The 23,117-nt window shown below is 38.7% G+C and overlaps 2 protein-coding genes across 3 annotated transcripts; one reads left to right on the forward strand and one right to left on the reverse strand.

Moving 5' to 3' along the window:
* Window positions 1-1,583: 1,583 nt before the first annotated feature.
* LOC139132841 (uncharacterized) lies at window positions 1,584-5,538 on the reverse strand. The gene is made up of 2 exons (XM_070699157.1): window positions 5,375-5,538; window positions 1,584-3,114 (listed from the first exon to the last, which is right to left on the reverse strand). Exon 2 carries the CDS (start codon window positions 3,013-3,015, stop codon window positions 1,717-1,719), a length of 1,299 nt encoding a protein of 432 aa, XP_070555258.1. The 5' UTR covers window positions 3,016-3,114; window positions 5,375-5,538; the 3' UTR covers window positions 1,584-1,716.
* Window positions 5,539-7,905: 2,367 nt separating this feature from the next.
* On the forward strand, window positions 7,906-17,318 carry LOC139132842 (heparan-sulfate 6-O-sulfotransferase 1-like). Of its 2 annotated transcripts, XM_070699158.1 has the most exons (3): window positions 7,906-8,075; window positions 8,932-9,061; window positions 15,488-17,318. In XM_070699158.1, exons 2-3 carry the CDS (start codon window positions 9,002-9,004, stop codon window positions 16,820-16,822), a joined length of 1,395 nt encoding a protein of 464 aa, XP_070555259.1. In that variant the 5' UTR covers window positions 7,906-8,075; window positions 8,932-9,001; the 3' UTR covers window positions 16,823-17,318. The 2 variants fall into 2 exon arrangements, with proteins under 2 accessions (XP_070555259.1, XP_070555260.1); XM_070699159.1 differs by lacking the exon at window positions 8,932-9,061 and having other exon boundaries at window positions 7,910-8,075.
* Window positions 17,319-23,117: the final 5,799 nt, after the last annotated feature.

Raw genomic sequence — 23,117 nt, forward strand, 5'->3', positions numbered from 1 at the left:
GGAATTTTTTCTTTCTTCAAGAGCTTTAAAATGAGCCTGTGGTAGATAAGAAAAAGTATAAGGCCAAAAAAAAAAATAAAAAGTTTGTTTCTTATACTCGCGCGCGTCAATTCAGACCCGCCGCGTCAAATTTTTTCTACTCATGAGGATAAAATAGAAAAAATAAACGCAAAAATACGCGACGATAGTGCATAACACAGTGCTGTATAAACAGAACTGTAAACAGAATAAGTGACGCTAATATTCCATTCACACATATGTCACTATCATATTAAATCAAACCACAGAACTGTTGCTGTACAAAAATTGTAAAGCTACACTGCTGTGCATCTATCTGTGCTTGCATTCCTATGTTGTTTTCATGTTTTTTGCGCGTTCTTCTTGGTTGAAGAAAAGAAAATTGAGAGGAAAAACCCCGCGTCATCGCATCATTTTTGCAATATGTCTAGGTTGAGAAACAAAGTCTTTTATTTTTCTTTGCCAAAATGATAAAATTTTGAGAATCCGAATAGCTGTGCCTGAGGCCAATTCCACCCTAACATGTCAACATTGCGAAAGAGACTACCTTAGGAATACATATCATTGTTCCCATGGCAATATATACATCTTGCATGACTTTTATAGATTTATCTAATCCTCGGATACATTAGACACGCCGTGTGTGAATATCCGATCGGTATTTGTAATCGATATTTAAAGCTCCATAAGCTGTAACTTTTGGCTATTTTTCCAGAACTTTTGTTTTGTGGTTTCCCTGCACTTTCTGCGTTGAATCCCTAAAATGTAATCTAATGCCAAGTATTTAGCATATCAACACAACCTATATGAGTATAATCTCCATTGTTATTGTTGAAAATTGTATTCAAGTCCGTACTAATTCATAAACAATGATCACTACACACATACAAGCTGTGTTGACAAAAAGGATACTAGAAATTTCAGCATGACAAACGGATTAGGGTGAGACACGGTAGTTGATATACAGAAGCAGGATACTGAAAAACTTGCCACAATTTACAGCTTATGTCCCTTTAATGCTAATAGCAGAGAAAAGAGATCATTTGCAGCGAGAACAAGACGTTTAAGCATAGCATGGATTCAAAATTCAACGTTGTTGATGTCAACATACGTTCATGCATTTCATCACAGACTCCTCTTGTAAATACAATTACGTAGCGAGAAGAAGAGCGCTTTATTCATTATCAATTGTTATTGTTTCATCTAGCGTCTACTGTCTGTGGTTTCATCTGGCAGTTTTCTTCGAAATATCGCAAATAACTATGGCTGTTTGAGTGGTTATACATTTTAGACTTATCTAAGAACTTGCCATCGTGTGACAAGCATGTATATGGAGGATTCATTACGTCATTTCAATGTCATCGATTAATTCATTAATTTGCCAACTGTATCCTTCATTTAAAATATAGACGTGTATCACGGTCAGAATCCGATAATAAATTTCAAAAACCAAGGTCGTGGCAATATCGCCAAATGTATGATCGTTATCATCATACTTCTTTTTCCCCCTCTAAGCTGGAATGGTACGTCCGGACTCCCTTATTCCTGAAATGGTACGTCCCTTATTCCTATAATGGTACATCCCTGATTCATGAAATGGTACATCCCTGATTCATAAAATGGTACGTCCCCGATTCCAAAAAAAAAGACAATCACAAGTTTTCGGTTTTATAATGGTTGGATTTTAATTCGCTGTACTTATTGTAGCACATTGTCAATGTTCTCAGTTGGGTAAGGCTGACTCTCATGCCATTCCAGATATATCTTTTTTTGAAGTTCATATATCTTCTGTGCTTCTTCATACAGTTTTATATCCCACATATTTCGCCTTCTGAGTTCGTCGATTTCAAAATCTGTCAAGTTGTAGTCTTTATGAGAATTTGCGTTGATGTGTATAACTTCTCCTTCATTTGGAATTCCAAACACGTAACTAAGCATATCTTGAGAAGTTTTAAAATCCTCCGTTAGGCCGACAAACGCCATCTTTGTCCATAGGTTTTCTTTCGCCACGAGGTAATGCTTTTCCTCTATCTTCGGAATGATGCTTACGTCTTTGAGTTCAACGCCCCCACAGCAGTCTTCGAATGTTGCATCTACATCCGGGAAGTCTCCGAACTGTAATAGCCTGACATAGAAATTATCCATATCTTGGAAGTGGATGTCGGTTGTCTTCATCAAATAGTCAGTCAATGTTTCAGATTTCGCAAGGTAGTGGTAGCATATCTCGTGGACAACAAAACAACCCTTTCGCTTGCCATAGAAATACATGGAAACCAGCCTGTCGATAGGTTCTCGGAGCCAGGTAACATAAGCAAAGGGACGCCCTTGAAACGCAAAGTCATGGAGACCAAAAGTCCTCTTGGAGTAAAACAGTGTTTGATTGGTGTATTTTTTGAAGCGCTGACCATTGCCGTAGAGGTCGCCACAGTGAGAAACGCGTTTTTTCCTCACAACGCCCGTGTCGTTCAATGCCGGTATCTTCATCAGAACATCTTCCACAGAAGTACCCCCGGCCTTGGGCATGTGAACGAAGGCAACATTAGCCCTCCGATAAGCGTCATCAGATGTCTCAACGCCATTTTGTCGATCAAAGAAAAAATTTGGCAATGGCGTCCTCCCGATACCTGTTCTGTTCACACAGTTTGTCAAATACTCAAATAGAAAAGTACAGTTCGTGTTTACTCTGTTCATAAATATATACGTATCAAGATACCTGCAAGTGCGATGTTTTGGGATTTCAGAGTATGCACTCTCACTTTCGGCAGTCGATGACGTCATCGCCGATGTGCTCCGTGTAGAGACCGTAGTCAAGGCATCCGGATCCGTTATCAGTGGTACGTTTTCAACTGTAGAAATACATGTAGTTTTCAATGGTGCAAAGTCCATTGACCTGCTGATCCCGATCTTTGTTGAGAGGCGGTACTTGATAAGAATATAGACCGAGGAAACTGAAAAGACGGCGATGGCGCAGAACAGCACACGTAGTTTCATGATCATCGCTGATTAGCGCCCTTTCAAATCCCGCACAGATGGGGCTCGATTTCGTTTCGAATGTGACATTAACAGCAAACAGCCGTGTAGATTTCCAACTTTTATCTAGGGGGAAAATAAAATACGAAGTTGAGAGACAGGCACACGACGGCGTACTTCGAAGGGGGCTTTACCTTTGGCCAATCTGATTAAAACACAATGTAGAGAGGGCCACGTTTCCACCTGTTGTTCTTTAAAGCAAAGGTGGAAAAGTCGACATTTCTACATTCAACTTTAATAAGATTGCCCGATGACATACATTTCGTATTTTGCTTTTGTATCACCTGTAAATTTGATTTTACTCTATTAGGCACTCGTCCAACAACATACGGCGCTTCACCAAAAACGTTCGTGTTTAATAATGCCACAGCTTACACAAAATGACTTTTAAATACTATTAAATATGCGGTACTTTCTTTCTTCCATGTACTGCGATAACCGTTCACAAACAGCCTGGCAAAATGTTGCATACTGAAAACTATTGTCTGCTACGGAAATATGTACATAACGAAATATATATATTCATGACATAACGAAATATACATATATTCATTGTATAGCAATATTCACAGTTTTCACAGTTTGCTATCACAATATTTTCCGGCTATAGATTTTAAATACGCCTGAGTAGTTTGTTTTTTCTGCAATTCATTTCGGGGTGCATAGATGTCTCATGTTTTGCGTACTGCGGGCTTTTAACTAGGCTGTGCTATTTTAGGTCTCTTAAATTCAGTCTATGTGTTCAGAAGAACTTGATAAAAGAATAGGTCCGTCTAAAGAAAATACTGCCGTACCACGCACGCTGTCCTAACAATACGCGACACAGAAGTATAGACACGTGTCAGTTGCAGAATTACCATATTCAAACATTCAGCTAAATGGTTCTTCAGAACATCCTGCAAAGACCAATAAATGCTCTCTGAAAGCTTTGATTTCTTTCTTTCTTTCTTTCATTAACAAACTTATACAAGAGCACAAATTTATAGAGACAGGCGACGGCTAGAAGAAGACCGTCCTTCGGATGCCATTTTAGAGTACGCCGACAACTCTGACCTGAAGAGTATCGTATAGTTAGACGCCCTTAGTAGGTATAGAAGCTGTACTGTACTGGAGTATTACTCTTGGCAGTTAATAAGACCATAGACCATCGATAAGATACGACGACTTCGAGTATATCTGTGCACCCGTTGTGTCTGTTCGGAACCGATAGTCTACCATAGTGTGTTCGCCCCCCCCCCAATCAGCTACTAGACGTGAGAACGATCAAAAACACAATTTGCTGAAACGGTTGGCCATGAATATGCTCGGGGACACTGAGGGAGACGTGAAATTCCGTGCACACTTCTAAGCTTCAAAGTTTCTGACATAATTTGGAGTCGTTTAAACGTTTTTCAAGATTTGTGTAACATAATTTTCATTTCCATGACATCGTCTATTTCCAGGTATCATCTTGTGTCTTGTTTCTAATAAGATAATGAACAAACGCGTGTTTGTCGGACAGAGTGCAAATACCCTTAGCAATTGCTGCTGTAAAATTTCAATCCTTCGTCTGTATTATGTAAAGGTTTTTTCAACGCGAATATTGAAACCTTGAGCTTGCAACGCGTGCATATTTTTCTCAGTCTCTCTTGTGAGATTGGTACTGTACTATTTCTAGATCACACGGGATAATACATATGGGCATGTACATGAATGGATTGTATGAAATATGTCTGTCAAGTTAATTAAAAACCAACATTTACCTCGCAGTACGATGAAACTCGTCCTTCATGATTCGTCGCTAGATAGTCAACAATGTTTTTTCGAGAGTACGTGGCATGCCAAAAATGTTTTCATGAAGGTTGGTATGTTATTAATGATAACATGAAAAAATGTTCTGCAGTTAAAAATTATCAAGTTAGCTTTCACGAGATTATAGGTCTACCAAAATTCATCATACTTTGGAAATTCATTGAAATGTTATAAAAACATTCAATCAATCAGGATGGGAAAACCCAGGACATATATCGCTGGACCTTTCAAACTGTAAGATTATTCCAACGAAAATGACAACATCGAAATACAGTTTGTCATATACATGTACATCATCTCGAATTCATCGTCGTCAGTATTGTCCTATCAATGTCTAATACACCCAAGGCATGGTCATCGCGACAAATAAGCTAGTCAGACAGTATATCCTTTGATAAACGGCAATTATGTGAGAAATAATAATAAACTAAACGAATATTTTCCGAGATACACGGTGTTGGAGGGCCATGTACGTGAACTAAGTATGACATCGAGTGACTAAAGATTACGCAGTTATGCAGCGTATGGTACTCACCTCCAAGGTCAAATTTGACGTTGCTGTTTGACACCGATGAAAATTTACCACAAGCTACTCTACAGCAGCGTATACGTAAGCTTTAAAAAATTTGAGATATTAGTGGAACGCCGAGTCGATTTCCCACTTACACGTCAAATAGGTTGTCTAATAGCGAAGTCACGTTAGTAATGGTGCGCTAGCCAACATTCTGCGCACTACCAGTATTTAATTTGATAATCCCAAAATAACACGCAGCAAGCTTTTCAAGCCTGTCATGTATGTGAGTTTATTTTTAAAACTTGGTTAATTATCTGTTGTGTGAAAAACGTGGAGCAAAGTTGCTGTATGGTACAGAATGCCTATGGGCCTTGAGTCAGGAAGGCAAGAGTGTGTTATTGTGTGGCAGAGCGGAAACGAGACAGCGCGAAAATAGTGAGGGTCAAACGGTTCTAAGCCGATGTTACCAATGGCCGAAGGGAGTCAACGACAACAGTGTGGCTGCACGGCCCAGGGAATGTTGGGAAAGTATTGCCCCTGCACCTTCATATAATTTATAGGCCTACCTATGCTTTCTCAATACTGAAAGTCATAGACGAGATCACTGACAAAACAGTGTTTTCTTCACTATTCTGTAAACTCCCACATTTTTGTTCTGTGAATATTATTTGCAGTTCTGAAGCAGCAAGACATATGGACGTGAGAAAAATTCTTCCCGATCACTAAAACTTTGTCATTTTCTACTCTGGGAAAAATGTTTCCATGACATCCAGTGGAGAACTGATGACAAACTATGACTACAGTAAAAATTACACGTGTAGTTCAGAATGGCAAGAAATTCAAAATTTCCAAAGTTATTCTTGTTTCATAAAACTGACAGTGTTTAAACAGGACGTCAAATTTCATCTCCGCACTAAAGGAGGGCAGTCATAGCGCTGACGATGACGGCAGAATTTCATAGCCTTGGTGGAAATGCGCAAAGCTAGAGAGACGCCCGTTTCAAAGGTTATGAAGATATCTGTAGCATTGAAGTACATACAACTCTTCCGGAATAAAGCAAAGATGAAAACCTAACCAAAGCTAACAAGCGCAGAGTAATTTACTCAAAGTACCCACCCCATCCTCCAAAAAATAACACAAAATACTGAAAAAATTACAAAATTATTAGATTATCATTAATATATAACAATACCAACAATACCAATACCAACCTCCCTTTAAGCATGCACGATATAAAAAGCACGGGAGAGCCTCAATATTCATTTGAATTTAATGGGATAGTCTGGCAGACTGAGAGTTATGCTCATCCAGAATCCTCATGATTAAGAAATCTAAAATATAACAATCACAAAAAGTCATGGTGAAAGGAAAAATATAACATTTAAAAATCTACAAAAAGACAACGTAAAAGGAGACAAGTATCTGGAACTGGGAAGATTTTACTTTTGTTGGTTCTGGCATCGGACAGTAGAAGCTCCTACAGTACATTGTTCTGGTTACGTCTAACGTATTTGGAGAGAAAGCTAGATCTAGTCACACGGCTATGACGCTGAGTGACAAATTGAAACATTTCCACCATACATGACGATATATATTCTTAGGACGTCTGTCGCTTCTACAGTAATTCGTCTTGTGGTCCATCTCATCGCCCTTGAAGCTATTAGACAATAAAGGTGTTCGCAAGTACATGTGGTTCGTTGGCGGGAGGGCAAGAAACAGGGGATTTAATCTATGTAAGTAGGCGGTGTAGAGGGCAACTTATTTCTGTCTGTTGGCCTGGAGTGTTTTCGTTTAAGTTTCACAGTGGGAAATAGTCACCAGTCAAAGTTTATAGTCCAAATAAAAAGAGGTTAGTGTGGAAGAACAAAATCATACGTTGATGAGAGAGCAGTGAGAAACTTTTGTACTGGGAAAGGGGACTGTGGTCACTTGGGAGTCTGGGTTGTGGGGAGGCGAGAGGGGAAAACGTTTAATGGGAGGGGTAACTTTTTAAAAATCGTGGTGGGAGGGCAGTTGACGAACAGCTTAAATTTCCCCTCCATATTATTTTGCCTAAAATTCTTTTAAATGCTTTATTTACACTTGTAAACAACGAAACAAAATTTGTTGAAGTTTTCAAATTGGACTGGAAGGCTGCGGCTGATACATGCTATGTCTGTCAACCGACAGCCACCGAGAACGCGGCCATTTCGGTCACCTGCGAAGAACAATTCATTATGAGGTGGGTGGGGCGGCGCAAGTGAAGAGCTATGGGGAGAGAGACTGCAGTGAAGTTTTGTGGAGGAAATGCAACGCTAATGAACGGGGGGGGGGGGATCTTCCAAAACCTAGCAAAATAGCAGTTGCCAAAAGTAGTTTCACCTTCAAAATATTAATTTTGTTCAAAAGTTCTGAGACTTGCAGGATAACATGTGAACCCATCCCTAATACCACTTCCGGAAATCGACTGGTTGACTGCCTCCTGTTCGGATTATGATTGTACCTGCTTGCGTGCAGAGTGTATGCTTAAAAAACTAATCTTTAACCGAAACTCTACTTAATATTAACAGTGTGATCTGCAATCAGCGGTTTAATACAAAAACCAAACGAAGAGAGCCCACGAAGGCACACTGGTCTTCAACCGGCTATGCTTGCCACATTTTATTGTGAAATGTTCTACACTTCAATTACAGTGACTGTCGCAAACTAGCAGACCAAAGCCCCATCTCGTCTACTTGGAGAGGTAGGTAGAAAACAAATCAGTTTGCCATTATCATCAATTTTATTTATTCATGAATAAGATATTTTATTCGTTTCGGACACTGATTTTTTACGCACGGATCCACTTCTCCAAATCAGCGGCTCTGCTGATCCTTGCCGGCTTGAAGACGGCAAAGATCAGTAATACCGCTGATTTGAGGGCTGATTTGAAGAAGTGGTAAGGGTTGATCTGAAATTATGATGTTAACGTTATTGCCAGGTCAAGAAGATCAGAAGAGATTCTTCCTTTGCTATTTCCTTCTTGGTCAGGATAGGTCCCTCGCCCTCGTTCCCACCATCTTTCTCTTCAACAGCCCGTCTTCACATATTTATATAACTCGGCGTTCCTCAACGGCATGTTGTTTTGGTTGTGTTATATAACAGATTGCGCAAATATCCGAACAAATATCTCGGTATGGTATGTCGGAGTATCGACCGATTGGAAGAGTTCGTGAAACGTCTCTCACGTGACCCTTACATCAGCGCAGAACTGGATTCTAGCTGCTTTATCCTTTTTAACCATTTTACGCTTAATTCTTGGGGGAGTTCAATCAGTTCTCGTCACATCGAATTGGGTAGAATTTAGCTGTGTTCACGACAAGCACAGCCGTTTATATCTTTACGTACACTATCAGTCGACACGTGAGTCTCTGAATTAATTAATTCCAGAGCAATTGTTTCGTTGTAAACCCCACCAAATTGCCGTACCCGTCAACGTTTACATACTGCACCTTTCAGCAGTTTTACGACCACATCTACTGCTGTTGATATTATCTGGAAACAAAGACAAATTGTCGCTGAAAAATAATTCCTGAGTTAATAGTACATTTCTTTGGCAGACTGGCAAGAAATTGGGTCTAGTATACCGCCATAGCCCTAAAAGCGTATATGATGTAGCGATACTCGGCGATGACAGGTATCGTTGAAAACCATAGAAGACTGAGATATATCTGTGCATTCGTTCATAAGGTTAGAAAGTTTGAATAGATTTTTTCGTTGTAATAATACATATTTACGTGCTTTCCGTTTGAAATGAAAAGCGACATCATGATACTTACTCAGCATGAACGCCTTAATTCACAAATCTTACAGCAAAGTTTACGTTCTTTTAATTCTGGAGTACCCAATATTTTCCACACCTGGGATCATGACCCTACCCCCCCCCCAAATAATAGAATGGTCAAGACTTGTCATTTTTCTTCGAGTTTGTCTATTCATAAAACCGGATTAGCGATATGGCGGATTCGATAAATTTGAACAAACAACGTGTTTAAAGTTTTTACATAATCTCGCCCTGTGCAGTCCACGATTCCAGTCCAGGTTTTCGACGCTGCTTCCTGGGCTTCAAAACGAACAATATCAATCGATTGGAACAGCCTTATCTCATATTGTCTCTATGCAACGCACATGGGAATGAAAACCAGCAAGTCGTGATTTTATCGATAACGGATCAATCAGGGATGTCCGGTTTTGCTGCTACAGAGCATGAACTTGGACCCTCTCGATAGTTGCTCGCTGACTAGACGGCTAAAGCACGTCTATGGCTAAGGTGACTTCTTCATCTGTTTATGTTTCCTAAATTCCAGATTTTACACAGGAGCAAGTATCGAAGATCATATGTTGTTGTCTTCACATACATGCTGTAGATCGCGGTCCCTCCACAGTCTGTCGTGAACCTAGCAGAGAATAGCACTGTTTGATAATAATAACAGTGTGCCAACGTGTCAATGTCAATAAACGTCGTGTTAATGGCTTTAGGATGTGAACTAAGCAGTTTTGTTGCTTGAATCACGTTGATTTATTGTAGACTGCTTTAAATTGACTCTGTCACCAGGTAGCGGAAATATCTCCTCTACCAGCTAAGGCCTGACTCACCAAACATCATACAGTATATATGAAGTGGCTTTTTTCAACCGTTCATTGAGATTGATAACGTTATTGTCTGATACATAAAAAGAAGAAGGAATGAGAAAAATGGTTTACCTATAACCACAGCGTTAATACTGTTACGTCATAACATTTACCCACTGTACTTAGAGCTGAAACTTACAGTGTTTGAACTTATGATTTGCCCATGGATGCTACAAGTCGTCCCTTTCATGCTTGCTTCGTCGCGAAATCAGCAAATACTTCTCTATTGGCACCGCTAGTCTTTGAATTCTATAAGATGAACGTGCAGTAATTAGTTCTTTACTATTATCAATTTCCTGTTTAAAATTTGCTAACCGCACCGCACCTCGTATATTGAAATGGGAGACGACCTTTTCTATATTTAACAGATGATTTTCATGCTGACACATGTCTGTTAGGGACTGGTCAGTTTCTTCGGCCTAAGGGGGGGGGGGGCGGTGGATTATTTTTTGCCGATGTCAAAGAGTGGCTGACCCCCTATTCCAACTTTCGAAAACAGGGTGACCCCCTGCGCACGACAAATGTAAAACAAAAGGTGGATGTCCATAACTTTTGTGAGAAAAATGTGATTGTGAATTGAGAAATATTAGTGCATGTTGCTTTCTAATACTGAATTCTCATAGAGAAAACAAAAGTATCATGAACTTGTCATTCTTTTCATATGAACTGCAGATTTCATAATGATTAATACATTTTGCAAAACAGACTTTCAATTTACATACATCAAGATAATTCTGACATATATCTCCGATGTATTAAAATACTGCGCCCGAAGGGCGCGCCGAAAAATTTAAACATACAGATATCTCTGATATATATGTGTCTGATATATTGAAGTTTCAAGTTCGCGCTTTGAGGGGGCTCTGAAAAATATGTCTTCTTATTATTAAAGATACGCGCCCGAAGGGCGCGCCGAAAAAATGCAACTGAATGATAAAATTTGTGGCTGGCACGATGCATTTTAGGCAAGTATGAGCCCGTGTCGAAATTCAAAAACACACTGACACCCCCCTATTGGGCATTTCAAAAACATGGTGACCCCCTTATATCACCAAAGTCAAAAAGAGGATGAACCCCCATGAATCCACCAAGGCCAAAAGAAACTGACCAGTCCCTAACTGATTTTACCCACCGCTAAAACCCAGATTTTGATACACGAATCAATTATTGGAAATCCAACGAAGACGTCTATATTCCTCTAAATGTGCTTCACGACACATATTGAAATGTATACGTGACGTTATTCACTCACACAACATCACATGCCCTCTTGAACAAAATGGGAAAAAAGAATCATTCGTATTTGCCTTGATATATTTCAGCAGTAGAACAGCAGCGTCATAGCGAACTGTCACCATAACATGAAACATGGCGGTACCAGACCTCTATGCATGAAAAGAGGAACGATAGTTACCATTCATATTTAATGTATACCGTGGTTGCTAGGTGTAGTGACAATTTGAACATTGAAATGTTTCGCATGGTGTAAACAGCTAACGAGGAAATCGTAGCCGATTATCTCTAACACTTAGGGATGGATCATTTGATTTTGAGAGGGAAGCTGGAGAAAATGGATATTGCAACAAATTCGTTTTTTCACACATCCTGGCAGCAAAGCAATTTTTTATCCAAAACATTTTTGTCGAGTAAAGTAAAAATAATTTTTTTCACAAAAACCAAAATAGCCGATTGACAAACTGTGGTATCACGCGCCCAGCACAATAAACAGTCCGGGTCATTTCCGAAATTGGCGACGCTATACCTTAATATTTTCTTCCTGTCATTAGCCAATCAGCGGCAAGCGCGCCATCAGTAAAAATTGTATTTCCTGGCAACCTCCATGCGTCCATGCTATGTACGCCATAGTGTGTTGAACTCGATCTTACTATGAACACCATTCACATAACTTTTTCGTGTATTATCGTAGATCCGTGTCAAAAATATTGTCAGTTGTGGAAGAGGGCTATGCCAAAACACTTGGCGCTGCATATTTCATGGAAATACGGACATCGTTTGCGAAATAACAATCAATAGGGCCGAATTCTGTCATTATCTCGAACAGTTGTGTGGCCACTCCGTAAACACACATTTTCAAAATCGTGTACCATTTTTAGTCTGCGTCGGACAGTCGCAACTCAGATATCATTTTAAAGCTCTGATATCGCTCTTACTTCTAGCAAAATGCCATACGCGTACCTACACAAATAACCTTGAGAACAGTATTTCTAATAGAGATGACGAGCATCTACAAAATGATTCTCGGTACTTGAGAGAAATCGATAAACTGGGGGTAGAAATAAATCGTAAATATCTCGACTATTTTTTCTCTTGTCGGACTCGTTGGTGGCTATGATCTTATGCAGAACACGTGGATCATGTCAAAATTTGTTGAACTTCATAAGACAGAGCAGCCGATCAACTACCGATCACTCTTTGCGGGTGATTCGTGACCCTGGCGTGATCTCTACTTTATCAATGACGTTATTTGGCCGATAATTGGCATAAGTCGGAACACATTATCATAATGAGTCATCAATTATGGGAATGACCCGGACTGATAAATTACCCAAAATTATATTCGATTTGTACAAATGAAGTTTGCTTTTTTTATAACTTTTGCTGCTCTGCATATACGTAGTGACGGATAGCATCTAATAGTTAGTAAAAGTGCGCTAAGATATTTCAGTAAAAATTTCGAAATAATCGTTTAATTGCCATTAACGTCATGCATGCCTTCCAAAATCTGATCCAGAAACTTCTTGATTATTCAGTATTTATACATCACGGAAAATGTCACCTCTGCCTATCTGCAATGTCCTATAATTTTTTGTCTTCATTTTTAATCAGCATTCATAAATCTTCCTAGAAATAGCTTGTGTATTTATTTTATAATTCACTTTGCTAGTTCCTAGAGATGTTAATATCATTCAGATACTGAAACTTGTAAGCTGTGACAAAATTAACTGTGTTGATTTTAGAATGCCGTAGTTTTTCAGATTTTGCAACATTCTGCAGGAAATACTTTTCCGATTACTCGAAGTTTGAAATTTGGTTTTCAGATAACTTGCATTCCGATAAATTTGCTGTTTTTATAAAACGTTTATAGAACATTGTTAAGTCTTTGTAGGGACAAAGTCGCGCTTTTTTTACCTTTTCCCTGGTCTGCAGTTAGCGTTTTTTAGGTTTAAGAAAATTTGTTGTTTAAGTTCAACAAAATACATATAGAGTGTAGTTTAGTTTAGTCTTCAAATATTTATTCTCAAAATGTTGTAAAATGGTGTTTTTTAGTTCAGCAAATATTAAAAGAAAATTAATTTCACAGAAAGTTCTACTTTACAAACTAAGGCTTTGAGTACGTCATTGATCTTTCATTGCCTAAATGTTTTCACCAGTGTGTACAATGTTGCCTTTATAGAGGTTTTTGTATGATGTAGAGTAATATAAGACATTTATTCTTAACCTTTCAGGGTGTTGAAAGTGTTTTCAGGGCCGATATCTAGTATAATTTCCACAATTGTTTAAAAATCAAGTAAATGTACAAAACATAATTATTACTGAGATTTGAGTTGAAAAGTTTAGTTTTCTTAATTGAATATTTTATCAAGTGACATACAACATATATTAAGTTATTGGCGTTATCAGTGCCTTCTTATCAAATAATAATCGGTTCAAGAGAAAATGTTAAACTTTAACACACATATATATACTAAACTGATATTTGACAAACATTTGACAATGCATTATCTAACGCTGTGATGCATTTGTAAACAACTTGCAAATGACCAGGATACAAGTTCACGTCCATACATATCCAGGTTTCTGTTTGTAGATTTCCACTGCCCCATTTGTACCGATTAACAATCTATGAAAGCTAGACCATAATTAATCGCCGTTAGTGGCAGCTCCAGAGACCACTGAAGACACAATCTGTTGTCTTCGGGTATATGGCAGCAATATTTTTACCGCCATCCTTGAAGCATTTTTCCTTGCCGCTGGGCCCATAAACGGCCAGCAACGATTTTTAAAGAATCCTCCAGCCCGCCCCCCCCGAAATAAACCGGGCCACCCCTCGTCTCTCAGCACCATGTTGACCTAAAATCGATCGGCCTTTATTTTCAGAAGCGTTAAATCCACGCCGATTGGTTTCAAGAGTTAATCTTCAACTAGTCATATGACACAAATCGGTATTAACAAAAGTGTAGCAAAATCAAGATAGAATTATGTGAATCAGAATTATGTTAACAACTTTCTTATCCTCCCTTTTGATAAATTTACGGTATTTTTGAGAAGATGAAGAATGTACTGTTCAATTGTTAAATTGTATAATGACTGCCAATTTCCACGCAAGCCGTCCGCTTCTAATCGCACAGTGTACGGTAGGAACACCGGAGTTTCATCATGTTCATATGTTGTGCCCAAATAGTCAAACGTCACTCTATTCATGCCTGCATCGCTGGGGAAGTGCATAAATTCATAATATCTCGTTGGCTTACACTCTTTGTAACAGGCTACAGTAACTCATCTAATAAATCTAAGCGGACCTTGTCGGTGTACCTGAAATCACCAAACGCATTGGACAGATGCGAACGAAGGAATTACAGTAGTGGTATACAAAAATGCAACAGTGGTGGCGCTCAAAATGGCGTTACTGGGAGGTATATTATGTAAATAGGGCCCAGCTAACGCTTGGCTGTTAATCAACATTTTAAATTCAAAAGACACATGATTATCTTGTTTGTGGACGCTGGACATAATTTCAATCCGTTTGATCAAAGTTCACACATACTAATGACGTGGCTTTTCTTATCCTTCAGACAGAGATACAGTAGGAGATAGTAACTCTATGGACAGTAGCTTCTACTGTTTATTGTGACTCCTAAACTTTATTTTTTTTAAGTGTGTTACACGACCACTCGGGCAATTATCTCAAGACGGAATTTTTTTCATTTTTGCTTATTGAATGCTTTGAAAGTCCCACTTTAAGGATTTTATTCGAAATTTATATTTTAAACTTTGCCTCAAAATCAATCATTTGACCGCTTTGATCTTTTGCACGTGTTCCTTGAGCTGAGGTGGAGACAGAATTGATCATTTTCTGGCGATACATGTACATGACTTTATCTTTTAAATAATTTTACCTATTGTTGGTCAATTTTTAGCATGGGCAATAATAATAATTGATATGTATATACACGTATTGGTGGCTCAGTAAGACAAAAAGTGTGTGTGCAATTAGGCATGTTAACTCTTGCGCCAAAGTGAATGTATAGAGCGCACACCAAAATCAAACTAACTGATAACAAACTTTGGAGGTGACCTTTGACCTTTTCCACATATAACAGCATGTTACATATTTATCTGAACCTTATGACACTCGTCGTCAGTTGCGATATGCGAAGTCTAAAGGACCAGAGTCTCTGAACTCCATGTTCGTGATATATGATAAGTGACTCAAAAGTTTTAATCACTTTTGTTTTTTTGCAGAATACCGACAAAGTTTTTTTTTCAAAACCTCGCTCAGAAGACGATAATCATAATCTCTACTATACCAGCGAGACAGAAGGAATGGTGCAATATAGGAAACGCCCTCTCCTATTGCTGCTCATATGTGTGGTGGGTATGATCATAATCGTTACGAAGTCGATGAAATATGGACTTTGCGACGAAAGAGACACAAAAATAATATCAGCAAATTCATTTGTGGTCGTGCCAAATACTACGAAAATCACAGCTGGCAAGAAAGTTGGGAATCTCACAACACTGCAGCCAAGGTTGTCTTCAAAGAAACCCGTGGCTACCGCTGCCAAAACAACACACAGTACGAATGTACATAGGATTGATACGTGTGAATATCTTGACAAAATAACAGCAAACGGATCATTTACGAATTGCACCGTTCTATTTGACTACGTGCGACGTTGTGTGAATACCAGGGATATCGGAAGAACACCGCTGCCGAACTTTTTCACTGATCGAAATCAAATCGATGACATAACTGATGACGCTTACAGACGAGCACACATCGCTTTCGTGCATTTGCCAAAAGCTGGAGGAACGTCGGTAGAAGAAATCTTGAAGAAAGCACCTCGACTGTACAAAAACGGAATACCTAGAACTTCTCGTGTCGCCCATTGTCGAGACTTCTACCGTCAAAGTAAAGGATTGAGATATAACAGAGAAGAGACGCTGTTTTATTCGAAAAGAACGTTTGGCTTGCATAGCTACACTTACCCTGGATTACACTTTGCATACGTGACATGGTTTCGAGAGCCACTCGACAGATTGATATCGACGTACCACTACACAAGGCGAATGCACTGTTTTGGGGTACATGAGGTGTGCATTCACTATCTTGTGAAGTCAGCAAACCTGACGGACTATTTAATGAAAACTCCAGACATTTATTTTCAAGACATGGACAATTTCTACGTCAGGCTTTTACAGTTCGGAAATTACCCTGATGTTGACGCAACGTTTGAAGACTGCTGCGGAGGGATACAGATGGGAGAGGAAAAGAGAATTCCTAAGATTGAAGAAAAACACTACCTGATCGCGAAACGAAATCTTCAAATGATGGCTTTCGTCGGCTTAACGGAGGATTTTAAGACTTCTCAAAGCATGCTTAGCTACATATTTTCAATCCCTGACGAAAACGAAGTGACTCACGTTAACGCAAATCCCCATAAATATGTTATGACAGATTATGAGTTGAAGGAACTGACTCGTCGAAATATTTGGGATTTGAAACTCTACGAAGACGCGAAGAAAATTTATGAACTGCAAAAAAAGAGGTATCTTGAGATAAAAGGGGGTTCGTAAAGCACAGCACTTAATGGAGAGCGAGATCCCGCTGTGAACAGCAGCAGAGTATGTGAATGTTAGTAGCTAAAAGCATGGACAACTAGCACTCTAATACGGATGAATAATATATCACATGTAGCTTCCTTTTCTATAATTACGTATGTGCATGATGACATATAGTATAGGCTGAATGTTGCAAATATACATACTCTCCACACCGTCCTAGCTTCTTGTCAATGTAGATGTATTCTCTGCGATAATAAAATTACACATAAAAAAAATAATTCCTTTGTAACCAGAATTGGATACTTATCGGGATAAAGCCGCGATTTTTATGAAGTATTTCGGCTAATTAGTTTCATGTGAAAATTCATTCAACATGTTGTTCTGCTTTCTTGAGCGTGTTGAGTTATCATATATCAGGGCTCAACTGACACCTTGTGTATACACATGACATGAAAATATGCTAATGACATGCTTTCTATTGAGTACAATAAAATACGCCATTGAAGCATTTATTGTTATATCTAAAAGTAGGGAGAGAGTAGTAGAAATCGGACAATTTACCTGAAGAGAGTCACTGTGTGGAAATGAACATGGATAGTGGCTCACATGAAACAAACATAATTTGTAAAGATGATGACACTGGCGTTCATTTGAAGGATAGATTATCCAAGATAATAGAATATTTACATAATTGATGAGCAATGAAACAGACTCGGTAAAAGCGAACTCAGGTATGGTCTTTAAATCTTCAGCATACTATTCAAATAATGATCGACGTGTCACACATAACACTTCCTCTCGATAATTGGCCGCCATTTTATCCCTCTCTGAATGTTATCTCGTCAAGATTTTAATATATAAGCAAGTCAATAATTATACCGACCAAACCGTATCATTGTAACTATATCACTTTCAAAATATTCTCCAAATACGTAGAACCTCGACAACGTTTGTGCCAGTATGTTTATAAGCTTAGTTAAATACTATTTTCCATCTTATATTTACAAGAACAGTCTGGAATGAAATGCATGGCATATGCTCGAATTGACAACTAACAACGTTTCTAAGCCGTTCAGGCATTTCATTAGTTAACACTGATTGTACATCTGGCATCAGGGATTTATTCAGGGACAATAAATACTAATACGATAAAGACCAAATAAGTTTCTTTCGCTACAAGTTTTTTTTTTCTGTTTGCCTTTCTCTTACCTATACGCTCTGCTCGCTTGAGTATAAGTGCGTGCGTGGTAAGGTGCGCCCTCTTTCGGTGAACTCTTGCTCCCTGCGTGACCTGAATATTCGCTGGTAATCGAGTCGACGTCTGCAGGATTATCGAGTCTGATAATCCACAACAGATGCAGGTCACTCGCGGAAGCAAGAGTACACCGAAAGAGGGCGCATTTTAATACGCATACCTGACACAGTGCGAGGTCCGTCACGTTTCAAGCGAGCAGAGAGTAGGCTATAGGTAAGAGAAAGGCAGACAGAAAAACAAATTTGTAGGCAAGGAAACTCATTTGGTTTTTATCATATTAGTATTTATTGTCCCTGAATAAATCCCTGTGATCTGACTCTAATCCTTCTAGATTGGATTAAAGATGTTGACATCAATGTTTGTATTAGCCTCGCTTCCACGGATGACGTGCCATTTTTAGCTCATATTTGGTTTTATATAAATACCAAAAAGAGCTTATATGATGAGTCTGAGTGGCGTCTGTGTCTGTATATTTGTGGGTATGTGCGGATGTATGTCCGTCACACACAAAGGCTCCCATACCGCCAAAGCTACCATCTCAGTATTTGGTGTACAGGTAAATGTAGGGGTTGAGATGTGAATTTGTTCAAATGAACTTGTCAGTGTCAAAAATGTGCATATGAGGTAAGAAAAAGCGAAATCCTGCAAATGTGCAGGAGTGATGGCCAGAGTCTGAAACAGGCTTGAGTCCTTTCCTGTCATTGTTTATGAACTGTTACATATTAACAGACCAGATCAAACCATAGACAGAAGAGGGGGGAAGACTGTCTATGGTCCAACTAAGAGGACTAACTGTTTCTGCTATGCATGTTGCTAAAGTTGAACTCCAGTACCTAAAGTTTCAGACCTTATTTACTTTTGTCATTCTTTTTTTGCTGGTTTAATATTTCTTGTTGTTTTTCTGGTTGTACTGTGCAGAAATCATTGTCATAACATCAACGTAGAATTTTCCTGCACTGAACAGATAGAAACAATATGTATTGTTGATCTTTGGTACCCATACTGGTATATACCAATTCTGATCAAATGTGAGCGACACCGAATAATTGCGGTATTTTTAATACGTAAGTTTGGTATTCATCATAATGCTAGGAACGCTGTAATCCTCAGTTATAATGACGTATAAACATTTTACATTTATCAAAATAATATGAATCTCCCTCTCGAAAGGAGGATTATTTTGACAACTCGACAGATATTTCCGAGAAGTATGATATTCTGCTTAGCATTACTAAATTGTTAAGGAATACTTCTCTGTCTTGTACGATGTATTCAATTACAAGTGTGAATAACTGGTATTGTGAAATGTCATTATCGTTTTAGAAGTTGTCAAATTTGAATCGATGAGTGAATATGTTCATGGAATATTCACGGTGTTATTGTTGTAGGCTGAGCTACTCGTATGCTGACACCATGCTTGGTGCCGGCAGTTACACTTTAATACTGGTGATGCAAAAACATCACGCTTCAGAATTTATCATTGACGAAGATGGCATGTTTCGATCTGTACGATATGATACAGCATTCAAATTAAAGGTTTACAAATAATTTGTTGGTTTTAGAAATTCAGGATTTCAAGATTTTCAGGAAGTGTCGGGATGCTATTTTATACCGGAACAAATGAACCCGAAAGCTCCAGTAAGCTTACAATTGAAATATAGATGCACGTGTGGGTTCGTTCGTCTCGCGACGGCGGTTTTCTTTTATGCTATTTTGGTATTGAACCACTAGTCTAGGTTTCCCAGACTGCTCTTCGGAACTCTCATCCAGTCGCCCAAACACAGTCTGGGAAAATCCCATTTCACGGTGACATAAAGTGAGTTTTCCCACAATTTTCCTTGATCTGAGCACTTAGACATTGTGTGATAAAGGCTAATTCAATGTTACTAATTTCCGAACAATTTGAAACTTAGAATTTAATTTCAAGATCATTCTCTAAAAGTTGCTCCAAATTATTGACATTCTTTTAAATTCAAGATTAAATTGAATAAGAGTTGGTGTTTGTAGGTGCTAAAGATTATGCACTTCTCAAGGTAACGCTATGAGCAATTCAGAGATTATCATCATTCTACCAGTCAGACATGCAACTTTCCTTGTCTTAAGCATTAAAAAAATCACTACTATTTCTTTTGCCAGCACAGATGCAACTTATTCCCTTAGTTTCCTTGAGAACATTGCGTATGACTGTAGAAAATAATTGTTGACAAAGTGACAAAATTGCTATCTTCTCTCTGGAAGAGGAATTGATCTCCTCATTATTCAAAGTTGAAAATAAGAAAGAAACGATCATCAAAACATTTTTGGCAGAAATTTGAAATATGGACCGAGCTGTTCTGTGTACAAAGGAAATTTGCTTCAGTTCAATGAGTGATCTCCATGTGTACATATCAAGGAGAATTGTGGGTAACACCACCTATTCAAAAATCTTAGAAGCAAAATAGCGCGAGACAGACAGGAGCGATGCATCCTGGGAGCAATTGATACGTGAAGCGATTACGAGCTAGGGGGTTTGTTTTTGTCCTTACAGAATCACACGCTGCATAAGGTCTTGATAATTTAACCCTTTGAGCGCCAAAGCCAACTTTTGTTGCCTTTACAGCATATAACGTCTAATAGGCAGCAACTTTTTTAGATCTAGACAATTTTTTCAGATAAACCCCGACATTTTGGTCAAAAATTGTAGTCATTGAAAAGGTATGTGCATTTGGTCGAAAATCATCGAAAAAATTACAGAAAAATTAATAATAATTTGTAAAATGTTACACTAAAATTTCGATTGGAGAAAGTACAGCACTCAAAGGGTTAAATAGAAATCTCAAATATCGACATGCAAATTGGTAAATGTAACTTTGACCATACAATTTCGATTGTGACTGGTTTGTTCACCGCGTTTAATAGCGAAAGAAGATTACCGTTGTAGACTCCAGTTTACGATAATTCGACTTCTGGCAGAACAGCATGAATCATGGATGAAATTCATGAAAACGCCAGATTGCCAAATTTATATTCATCGAAGTGTTACGAATCCAAACTGTCATATGTTAATTAGAAGCAATGACAAGCATCACATAGATGATGGTAAATTAACACCTAAGTTTATGCTTATCTACATACAGCTTAGACTGGAAGATCCGTCGCTCGAGGGCGCTCTCTCGAGGAGGGGAGCGTAGGGAGCGTCCTCGAGCGACGGATCTTCAGTCTACATACAGCTAGACATATACGCTTACTTGTCAGAACATACACAGAGACACAAGCGGACGTCTTCATAAATAGGCTGGAAGTTTAAGGGTAGACATTTCTAATAATAGTTGTCGTTTTTGATAGACGTTAATTAATTTTCGAGTTTCCGGAAGTGTAACTTTTAATGAATAATGAATTTATTGAGATATGGTGATTATCGCCCGCTGATTGTTAAGGTGTGTAAATTATTGCCCCCTAATTATTTTTAGAGTTGTTTTTATAGTTTTAAGTCTCATTTTGAATTATTATAATAGGTTAAATCCAATACGCAATTATAATTACATGTAAGTTAAGCGGGTAAAGTGGTAGTTGAGGTACAGCACCCTTCTATCATCAGCGGACTCTTCTATAAGCATCGTTGTTAAAGAAATACAGATTCGGCTGTTATTTATCATCCACAAGCCCCTAATCTGGTTGATTTCTGGTATCGACGATCGAAGGGTAAGTTGTATTAGGATAGGTATCTCAAACCATATTATGACAGAGCCCCATAGAGGGCGCCAAATTCGAAGGCTGAACGTCGGTTCACGCTAGTCACTGCATCTATTTAGAGAATATCATATCTATTTAGAGATTATCATATCTAGGTGATGATTCAATGCCAGTCAAGTCTCGACACGCTCATGATAAGTCCGCCATAAATTCAGTCTATTCTCTATCCGATTCGAACTCACACCCTTACCCGTACGGCACGTAGTCACCTATCACTGGCATCGAGGTCAAAACTAGTATCGTTATTCACATCTCAATCCTTTATATTACAGAAAGATTTCATCAATAAACAATAACTCGGTGATCAGTGTATTGCTTTCTCCTTTTACCAAGTTTAAACTTTTTACAAGCTATGTGGTATCCCAGTGGCCAGCAAGAATACGGGAAAATGTGCAGTGACTGCCCAGCAAAAGTTCGCGACCATCGTGCGTGCACCATGTGGCTGTATAAAACCTACAAATGGAGGTTTCCTCTTATAGGAGCTCTTTTCCCTGTTTACGCCGACCGAGAATGATTAAATTGTGTCCCTGCCTCCATTTATATTGCTGCCTGCAGCTAGCTGTTGCACATCAAAACCGATGATCTATTTATGACTGCAACATGATAATGATTGACTTTCGCGGGTATGGCCGCTTCACAGCTTCAAAATGGCTGACTAACAATGTGAGTGTAGAGAATTACGCTAACACGAATTATGACCTAGATATGACATTTACCAATTGCAGGATATTACACACGTACTAATCTGCTGGTTTAAATAGTTAATTATATCTGCACAACGTTTCGTCCTAAAAGTAGGACTTCCTCAGGTGCTACAGATCAAACTTTTTGATTTCGTAATTAGTACACTTTGCAAAATAGACTTTCAATTTTCAAACGTCCAGATATCTCCGATATATATATCTGATGTATTAAAGTTATGCGCCCGAAGGGCGATTTTGACTGAATGATGCAATTTATGGCTGGTAAGATGCTTTGCAATACAAACTTCCAACATGCAAACATCCAGATATCTCTGATATGTATGTCTGATATATCATAGCTACTCGCAAGAAGGGCGCGCTGAAAAATACATGTCATAATTGTTATATTTAAGTCACGCACCCCAAGGGCGTGCCGAAAATGCAACTGAATGATGAAATTCATGGCTTGTATGATGTATTTTAGGTAAGTATGACTCCGTGTTGTAATTCAAAAACACAGTGACCCCCACTGAGCTTTTCAAAAACATGGTGATCCCCATTACCAAAGTCAAAAATAGGGTGACACCCCCTTGAATCAACCGCCCCCTCCCCGGCCGAAGAAACTGACCGGTCCCTT

The sequence above is a fragment of the Ptychodera flava genome, chromosome 5 (genome assembly GCF_041260155.1).
Source record: "Ptychodera flava strain L36383 chromosome 5, AS_Pfla_20210202, whole genome shotgun sequence".
In the NCBI taxonomy this organism is placed as follows: Eukaryota; Metazoa; Hemichordata; class Enteropneusta; family Ptychoderidae; genus Ptychodera; species Ptychodera flava.

Excerpts from the sequence above, each read along its gene's own strand:
- LOC139132842 (XM_070699158.1), top strand. The coding sequence starts at position 9,002 with ATGACAGGTATCGTTGAAAACCATAGAAGACTGAGATATATCTGTGCA. Across the intron at positions 9,062-15,487 it reads TCTGTGCATTCGTTCATAAG|AATACCGACAAAGTTTTTTT; the intron begins GTTAGAAAGTTT and ends GTTTTTTTGCAG.
- LOC139132841 (XM_070699157.1), bottom strand. The coding sequence starts at position 3,015 with ATGATCATGAAACTACGTGTGCTGTTCTGCGCCATCGCCGTCTTTTCA.